At 52.5% G+C, this 10,009-nt stretch overlaps 1 protein-coding gene across 1 annotated transcript in view; it reads right to left on the minus strand.

The window, feature by feature from the left end:
* Cdyl2 (chromodomain protein, Y-like 2) overlaps positions 1–9,522 on the minus strand; it is a gene marked incomplete at its 5' end in the record, with an annotated part of 54,488 nt that extends 44,966 nt beyond the window's left edge. The window contains one exon of the mRNA XM_005409346.2: positions 8,916–9,522. Coding sequence (XP_005409403.2) covers positions 8,916–9,522 — 607 coding nt within the window. The remainder of the gene's footprint in view (positions 1–8,915) is intronic.
* Positions 9,523–10,009: the final 487 nt, after the last annotated feature.

Consider the following 10,009-nt stretch of genomic DNA (forward strand, 5'->3'; position numbering starts at 1 on the left):
AATCAAGAAAGAAGCTAAAGGTGGGATAAACTATCAGAGCTTTCTAGGGCAGAGGAGCAAAGGATGAACTTGGGGACAGGCACCTCAACTCAACAACACCATCACCAAGATGGCAGGTGGGAAACAGAAGACTGACTTCTATGGGGAAGTGCGTCGGGTGTCTGCTACCTGGAGGTGGGGCCTCCTGAATTCACCTTGCTGGTTTATATAATGCAGTGAAACATAATGCAATGAATATTATAAAACAAGCAGCTTCTCGGTGGCACAGAAGAAGGAAGAAAAACAAGCCCTGACAGGGACATCGCTCAGCACTCTGAGCACAAGTTTTACTTTCACACTGCTGAGGTCAACCTTGAAGATCAAAAGCGCAAAGACCTGCCACATCACTCTCTGAGGGACCGAGTCTGTACCTGAATTCACAGACCCTCTGTCTCCAAAGCCATGCTTAATCTTTCCTGTGTCTTCCCACCACGCTGCCTTTGAGGTTCACAGTCATTGTAAAAGAGAAATCTCAAGACCCTTGCTGCACCCGGGACTTAAGGAGTCTACCGCTTTCGTGTCCTATGTTACCGTCAAGACAGCCTGTGTATTATGAGTCAGGCGTTTTTCTCTTTTATAACAAGAGACTACACCAAACAGGAAGAATGTCACCCGACAGAAAGACCTGGTGTTGAAAAGCACAGGAGTGACCCTGGATAGGGAGGGAGCAGGCATGTAACAAGGAGCTGGACACTGCCACGACGGTGTGACTGTGAAGAGCGGCACAAGAAGGCCCTTGGGAAGACGGCAAAAGCAACTGCAGAAAAGACCAGGGAATCTCTCAGCAGTCTTTGAGAGTCCTGACAGTTACCATGGCAGGAAGCACCACCCGAATACACAAGACAACTCAAGAAGGGAGGGGACACTGGGACAAGGGGCTGGGAGGGTTGACAGATACCAGGATGGACTTGGCCTCAGGATGCACATCCAAAAGCAGGAAGCGCTTCTTGCTTTCTGTCCTTTATGTGTGAACTCCCTCATTCAGCACCTGCCACACTTCCTAGGAACCTGCTAAATGCCTGCGTTGTTAGTGTTGGACACACAGCTGTACCTGAATTCACAGCGGTATCCCTGCGCACACTCAGGGGCCATCCTTGCCTTCCTTGAGCTGATGATTGAGGGAGGCAGAGATCACTCAATGACCAGACCCCGGGCACTACAAGCTGAAGTCTGAGCTACCAACGAAGAAAGACAGCTGCATGGTATGTGTGCGAATAACAATGGAAACCGATCTCCACATGCAGCCAGGGAAGGTGCCTTGGGCATCACTGCTGCAGTCAGACACGCAAAAGAGGTGGAAACCATGACCCACATGTGGCTGGGGTAGGAGCTTCAGGCAGAGGAACCAGAGATGTGGGGGTCCTCTGATGTGGTTCTCAACTGATCCTGACTGCACTGGGCATTCCCTGAGGCTCAGCTCCCTGAAGTGCGGCCGAGGACTGGTCGGACGGCCGTATCCTTCATGATAGAACAGGCACCACATGCTGTTCCTGGGCTCTATGCCCCTGCACACCCCATTACCTGCTCCAGCCACCTCCACATGCTTCCTCGCTCCTCCTGGTCTCTGTACTGTGTTCCCCTTATGCATCACCTCCTCCAAAAAGCCCCTTCCGCAAAGCTGGCTTTGGCGCCAGAGTATCTTCCACACCTCTCCACGGCATCACAAGGTTTCACAGTGATGTCCGGACATTCCCTGCACGGAACAGTCACTCAACTTGAGCATCCACGGGTTTAACACACATAGCAAGAGATTAATGGAACCAACATGGAACAGGTCCTAAAAAGCAAATGGGAAAATACAAAGATCCAGTAGGATAACTGGGGAGGGCAGTGAAGTAACAGTAAACAATTTTCAAATGTCTATTATTTGGCAGGTACTATTCTAAGGGCTTTATAGAAATCAATTCACTTATTCTTTACCCCAAGCTTATGAAGTGTAATTATCTGCATTTTGTCAATGAGGAACTGGGCCCAGAGAGGCTAAGTAATTCGTGTGAGGCAGCCCAGCGGGCTGCTGACCACCTAGCACACTGTGTTTCAGCACACGTGCTCCACCAGGCTGGTCCCGGGGACAGAGAGACAGGAGCGCGAAGAGGCCCCCTCGCTCATAAGCTCAGATGGAAACAATGGAGGCCGGACACGCATCACAAAGCCTGGCTGCGACCGGGTTGGCAGGAGCATGTGCCTCGGCGGGCGGCCCGGCCATCATCAAAGAGGGAACAGTTAAGTCCTTGCACACTGTAAAATCCCGAGAGCTAAAAAGGGACACATGTCCTGACCCAGAGAATGGTGCCAGGTGGGTTATGTAACAGGGTGCTCCGGCCACCTCTGCTCTTTACTCAGATGTCACCTCAGGAAGGCCTTGGTGATTAGAGATGGATGGATGGATGGATGGATAGACAGACAGACAGATAGAAGGATGTAGGATTACTCCTGTTCATCATTCAATCAACACATATTGGAGTAAATAATACATACGGCATATATCACACATAATGTATAGTAAGGTTAATGGCAGGTGGCCTTGCCATATTGATCACTGAATAATAGATATCAAGTAGGTCAACCACCAAAAGCAAGGCTTGCCTGCTACAGTGAGAGCTCAGTAAATGTTATCCAGCAGCACCGCCACAGCCGCCATGAGGGTGGAGACCGACTGTCTGGAAGTGGGGAAGGGGAGGTGGTGTGGGGGTCTATGAGGAGGAGCTCCTCATGGACACTGGAAAGCTGATTTGGGGGTTATCGTGGAGCCATCCATAGACGCCATGCCCCCTCACTGTGTACCCCTGTGCGCTGCACCCCGCCACCCTCACTCCACCACCATGAACAGCCACGTGGAAATAGATCCAGGGCTTTTCTGAGGTAGTAGAGTGAGGAAAACAGTATTTGCGCTGGCAGAGGAAGCAATGAGTTGAATTCCATTTGCCTCTTCTGGACGCCAAATCAAATCCAGGATCCGGGAACCAACTGGGGAGAGCTGATTTCCCCCTTGGATTTGCCAGGGGTCAGGTTGCTCCTGGTTGGAGAGTCAGATTTTCCATCCCAGCCTGGCACGGTCCATGGGGCACGGTGGCCAAGTTGGACGGGGTCTGAGCATCACCACATAAAAGGGTTTTAAATTCACTCATCATGGCAAGTTACTTACTTGCCATCCTTTGAAAGGCAAAACATAAAACCCTGTGAGGCGTTCGTTGTTGTTATAGGTTTGGACAATCACCCGCTTCTGTACACCAAAAGGGCTGGTCAGGGTTTGTTGGCCAGAGACTAGATGCTCGAAGTGTGTATAAAGAACAGCTGTGCTCAGGGACACAGATACCTGTGTCAGCCAGAGCCGCCACCGGGACACTTTATGGCCTGGAACTCACATTCATGATGCCCACAGCTATCCTGAGTCAGCTTCCCCTAAACCTCTTCCAGGACAAGCCGGGCTCTGTGAGAAGCAGAGATGACTCTAAAGGTCATGAACTGGGGTGAGAGTCAGGGCAAGGAATGAGAAGTTTCTGGAACAGTCACAGTTTTGAGGAAGTGTGGAGGGGACTGTAACAAGCCGCAAAAGGTTATTCGGGACTTTTACTACTGCATTACTGCATGAGACTGACTTATACCTTTCCTTTCTCTTCCTCTCCGAGCCTGGTTTGGAAGGAGAGGTTATCCTGGCCTCCAGGGAGGAGTTGGGAGGTTCCAGGAGAGGATGGGGCCTACTCCAGAAGGCTCCTTAGTTCTGCAAGTTCTGCCCTTGCCCATAAAAATCAACCAAGCCTTTCGCTCCTTTTTTCTGGATTCTTCTGAGAACTTTCAAACAACTAAGTTTGTTAAGTTGCATCTTTCTAGGAAATTGGTCATTTTGCTCAGGTTTTCGAAGTGAACAGCAAAGAGCCTGTCCTACCATCCCAGGCTGAGAAGGGTGGCATCCCTCCTCAGTTCTGCCCTGAGGGCGTCACAGAAAGGGATCTGGCCCATCAGCACTCCCTGCCCCCACCAGAACTCAGTTTTTTCAGTAACTAGGAAGGCTTAGGAATTGCTCTTTATTGCCCGGAAGCCAATTAGGCAGCAGTTCAGAGGCCAACTCTGGAGTCAAACTACCTGAGTCTCTCGCCTGGTCCCAACCCAGGTACTATAATGAGTCTCCACCCCTGTAAAATGGATAGAATAGCAGCTGCCTCTGAGGGTCTGAGACTGCCTGAGGGTCACCAAATGTACTCTGTAAACTCCCATGTCCTACCTCGGGTAAGTTCCTACCTTTTATACCTCCAACTTAAAGCCACAAACTTTCCACTTACCCAATTCTATAAATGCAAATACAAGATTAAGAACACAAGTACATGAGCTCTTCCCAGTTAGACCACCTGCATCTCACCTCAGCCATCCTGGAACTTACTAGTCTAGGACAGTGGTTCCCCAAGAAGGATCCCTGGACCAGCTACTGTCACTGCCCCCTGGGGGGGTCCGCACTGCCCTCTGGGGGGTCCACGCTAGCTCTATCTTCCAGATGTTGGAGGTCTCAAGAGGCATAGGGCCTTTCCCATGCTCAGTGCTGCACTGCTTTGAAAACACAGCTTCTCGGGCTGGGGATTTAGCTCAGCAGCACAGCGCCTGCCTGGCAAGTTCGAGGTCGTGAGTTCGATTCCCAGTACCAGAAAAAAAAAAGAAAGAAAACACAACTTCTCCGTTGTGATCAATTAAGGGAAAATGATCGTGTGGAAAGAGTAGGAAGAGATAAACAAACATTCTACAAGTGAAGACTGAGATCACTGTAAAAGATCAGCGAAGAGAAAAGGGCAAATGTTGCTGGCTCACAGGGGCTGACTCACTCAAGGGTAGGAAAAACTCTGAAAACACCGAATCACCACCGAAGCGTGGTGAGGCTGGGCGACACACGACAATCCGCATGACACACAGGAAAGGATTCTCAGAAATCAAAAGTGGACCCAGAGCCACAGGCTCAGCACCCGCAGGGAGGCTCACGGGCTTCACGGACCTGGAGGATGCTGGGAGGCAGGAGTCGCTCCAGGCTGGAAGAGGAACAGCGGGTCCTGGTTGGGGGCTCCCGCGGTCAAGGCGTTCATGACTCTGAACAGCCGGGACACTTTTGTAGACAAAAGCTCAGAGCAGCTCTCCCTGCAGAACAGGAGTGGCTGCCTAATCTAATAGCGCTTCCAAAAGGATAAAGCCTCTCTGTTTTATCCTATCTGGAGAAAGAAATAAAAGATACAGAGAGAGGCCTTGTAGAAAACTTATCAGAGAGAAAGAGGAACTGTGTCAGGCTTTAAACTTTTGAAGGCCAACTCCCATTTCCACTCACAAGCTTACACCCCAAAAAGGAGCTCTGGATCTACCAACGCACACATCTGCAAACCATCGCGTACAACTGAACAACTCTGCAGGAGCTGCCGTCTATACCCGCAGCCGCTGAAATCCAGCATCTGACATGTATAACTCACACCTTGCGCCCCCCAGGTCCCCATTGGTTTGATCAGGGTAGAGCCTGTTTTAACAAGGCCCCTGAGGGAGACTGGGGCAGATGGTCTTGGGCCCACAAAGCCATATGCCGTTACTGGAGGAGAATCAGAACCGAGCAGCACTGAGCCGCAGCATGTCCACAGACGCCTCTTCGGGGAGCTCAGTCAGGAGTCAAAGCACCAAGGTGCAGCCCGATTTAGCATTTGCTCTCACAGCACAGATCAGGGACGTCAGCATAAGTGAGTGACACGTCCCTTACGTAAGCTGCTCTTCTGTATGCAAAACCTTACCTCACCAAAAGAAGTTCAAACCACAAAAAAAGCAACAACCCATCCCCAAAGCACGTACCACACAGTACAGCCTGAGCCCCGTCCCCTCTGCCAGGCTAGGATGAGCCCCCGCCTCTGCTGCTCCACACCCCCTCCTCCCGCCCACCCTCAGCCACTGGGAGGTGGGTCCAGGGCTCCGAGTCAGGGAAGGGGTGCTGAGGGAGGGGTAGGAGGACCTTCGGGGCTGCACTTGGTGTGGATGCTGTCCTCGCTGGCGCTTCCTTAGGTCGGAAAACAATGGAGCTGGGTTCTGTTTCACTACCCTACCATCTCCTTGGGGGAAAGTTCCAGTATGACAACACCTCCTCTGTCTTGAGTCTTGTCCAAGAACCCCAAACCACTCTCTTTGACATGACTCTTCCCTTTCTGGCAAGAATTACCAGTCTTCCCCTCTCCCCTAGTCCAGTCTGTCCCACATAACAAGCTAGTTCTACTAGAGAATTAAAGGCTGGAACTGGCAGGATATTGATCATTACTAGCGGTGACAGAAGACATGAATGCAGATGTGACAAAGGTGTACCATGTCGACAACATGCATGTTACTCCTGCCGTGGAGTCAGCTTTTGTCTTCTCAACATGGAGCTAAAGGCAGCCACTCCTACGTACTAGAGAGTGGACTACAAGTTTCAGAGGGCAAAGTTCTACCTATCTTTTTATTACTCTACTCCAACACCTAGCATGGTGACTAATCCTGAGGAAGTGCTTAAAATATCAGTATTGAATCAAATGAAATCGATACCGGAGGTGAAACTTCATGGCCACGCACATTTGCCATGCAGCATATGTCCAAGGGGGTGCCCGTTAAAAGCCCAGCTTTCAGCCTGAACCCCAGGCTCAGCGGCCAGACACCATAGGCGCTACACTTCTCACAGGTTACCTCTGAGCTTCCACGTGTGAAATCTGAGAACCTTTGCCTTACCCCGCAGGGGGTTCTCGCAGAGGACACCACTACTGTGGGATGCAACTGAGCAGAAAGGCCCTTCTGGAGCAGCTAAAACAGAACACAGCAGAGGCAAGCGGCTTCCTTCTTTCTTTCTAGGCTTGGGCAGGATGGAGCAGCGGGCACAGCAGTTTGGAGCTCGCCAGACTACTCCAGTCCTCCCCGGCTGGCCTCACCTGCTTCTCCTGACAGTGGGGTACCCAGCCCTATCACCAGGTCGCGGATCAGGGGGCGTCAATGAGGCTCTGCCCCCTCTGGAATGTGGCACAGGCTGTGAGGCCACCTTCTCTCTTTCCCACTGAAGTCCGGCACTCACTCAGCAAACCCCTCCCTCCCTCGCGCTTCTCCTTACTCTGGGCCAGCGGTGCTCTGAGCAGGGCAGGGGAGCCAACTGCCAGGTGCCAGGGATGCCCCAGCCTCCTGCACGGCAGCAGGGAGCCCCAGGAGCTCCCTCACCACCCTTCCCAAGACAGGGAACGCCGCGACTGCCAGCAGCTGCCACAGGAACATCAAACAGGATGCTTGCGCCAAGCCTCATTTCCACGAGCCCACTTCTCTCCTAGAGATGGCTGCTTAACACAGACAGCTCTTCCATATGCTGGCAGGGCCCGGCACCTCAGCATCCGGGATCCCCAGACGGAAACAGGAGTCAGTCTGGGGCCAAGGCAGCCAAATAAACCTGCTCAGGTGAAATTCCTCTCCCTGGACAAAGAGGAACTTTAACGTGACTGCTTAGGCTCCTGGGCAAGAATCTTCGGGGACAGCAAGCTCCCCCTGAGGAACACATCCCAAACGTGCCACCTCCTGCAGTCACCCCCACCTTTCCAGTGTTGGCCTCACCACTCCATCCAGCCAGCTGTGCCTCCTGCACCCAGCACCCCTATCCCACACACCCTGGTTCCCTCTGGGATGCCCGATGGCCCTGTTCTGCTGGCCACAGACTGTCCATGCCCATTGGGGACTTCCTTGCATCCCAAGGTTTAGGCCTTTCACAGCTGAAGTAGCAACTGCAGCAGGTAGACACGCAGGTGTCCCTGGAACGAGAGTGCACAGGTAGCTGGCACGGAGAGCTCAGCTGCAAGATGCCAGCCACGAGGTACTCAGTTAAAGAAACACTGGGCTTGGGAACTTGAATTACCTGGGTCTTTGCCTCCTCTCCTTAATTTGGCCTGCAGAGACTCAGCAGGCAGGAGGAATTCCACAACCCAACACAACATACTGAAGCTGTGTTGCTTCCAGGACAGAGTAAAAGGTGCAAACCAGAGACTTAGCACAGGATCGTATCAGAGCAGTCTAATTCCTGCTAGGGTCTGGATGTTGGTGTCCCCCAGATTCACATGCTGCAGCCTAAACACCATGCGATAGCATCAAAAGATGGGGCTTTTAAAAGGTGATTAAATCATAAATGAACAAGTTCCCAAGCAAAAGGGGCCCTGTCCCTTCCACCAGTAAGGACACATCTGGACACCGCCGTCTATGAAGCACAGGCCCTCATCAGACACTCTCTGACTCCCTGATCTTGGGCTTCCCAGTCTCTGGAACTATGAGAAACAAACCTCTATTGTTTATAAATTACCCAATCTAATTCTTTTTTATAGCATCCTGAAAGGACTAAGGCAGGACCTAACGCCGAAATGAGCCCAATCCTCCATCCTAGCGAAGGCAAGAAGCTCCAGCTGTGGACTCGTTTGCTGAAGGCCATGTCCAGAGCGAGCTGAAGAAGGAAAAGCCTACCCAGCCCAGGCTCCACTCTGAGCTCTGTCCTGCCAGGCATGTTGAGACAGAAGCAAGGGCTCTTTGTGGGCACTGGAAAGGCGCTGACCCTCAGGGGACATGAGTCCCTGTTCTTGGGGTGTGAGGACACTGCACCCCCTTGGCAATGTGGATCTAGAGTGATGACCATGGCCATCGGTGCCTGGAAGCAGTCAGGGAGTGCCCACCCACTCTGGTCTCAGCTCAGCAGCACATGCAAGGGTGTGTCACTGATGCAGCACATGGCACTAAGTAAGGGGGGACAGGAGAATTGCTGAGTAGCTAATGTCAAGCACGGGAGGGAGGGGGAGTGTCTTGTGAATGTCCCTGGGCTGCAGGTAAAACCCCATCCACCACACCAGAGCCAAACCCAAGAGAAAGAAAAGCCAACAGACCAAGCCCGTTCTCCACCAGCGCCGAGTGGGGCCCGTCACATTCGCCACTGCTGGTGTCCTGCTCCCCGACATGGTCGGTCAAATCCACATCAGGCTGATGGGACCCGTTTCCAAAGTGCCTCTCATCTTTCTCAGAGCCGGCATCCCCGTTTTCCATGCCATTTGGGGCCTTTTTCAGGGGCATGATCTGCAGGCCGCTGGGTGTAGTCCTGTAGGACACAGTCTTGGCAGCCCTGTCCCCGGCCCCAGGGGGTTTGCCTGAGTAGCCCTTCCTGGGCTTGGACAGGGGCGGGTTGATTCGCTTCCGCTTGTGGGAAGTCCCTTTGCTCTTTCCTGGCTCCGCAGGCCTGTGGGAGAGTTTCTCCACCGACGCGGGGCTGCGGGTGTCACGCAGGAGCTTGGAGGTGCCCGCCTGCTTCCCGGCCTTGACCCTCTTGTCCTTGGCCAGGTGCAGCCCGTTGAACTCGTCGATGAACTCTTCACAGTGCAGGAGGTGGTGCTCTGGCTCCCATGTGTCCTCCGTGCTCCCGTAGCCTTTCCACCGGATGAGGTACTCCCATTTCCCCTTCTTGTTCTTCCTCTTGTCTACAATCCTTTCGACCTGGGGAAGGAGACAAGGGTCAGAAAAGTTAGAGGAAAGTCAGTCCCAGACATCGAGGACACCACCAAGCCCCAGCCAGGGATTGGCCCCACTCTCAGGACTGCCCATGGCCTGGTCTTATGTCAGGATGTCCCTGAAAGGGGCCAGAGTCACACTCCACACTCCCAGTCCTGCCCCATGATGGCTCCTGACCCTATCCCGGCTAGATGCTCAGCATCACACTGCAGGCTTTCTCAAGAGACTTTTATTCCTTTCCATGGCTGCAGAGCAGACTGAGACTCTGAAAGTCCAACTGATGTAGGGTTTTAACAAATAACATTTATGGAGCACCTACACAAACAGCACCATGCTGATCTGCCCTTATTCGTAAGACTGATGATCATGAACACTTCCTGGGCCTTTGAAGGCCTACACGGGACCAAAGGCTGGGGCCCGCCCATCTCATCTGCTGACAACTACTCATTGAGTTAAGAATGTTTTCTAGCCCCATTTT

The sequence above is a fragment of the Chinchilla lanigera genome, unplaced genomic scaffold (genome assembly GCF_000276665.1).
Source record: "Chinchilla lanigera isolate Chin_1 unplaced genomic scaffold, ChiLan1.0 scaffold00121, whole genome shotgun sequence".
NCBI lineage: Eukaryota > Metazoa > Chordata > Mammalia > Rodentia > Chinchillidae > Chinchilla > Chinchilla lanigera.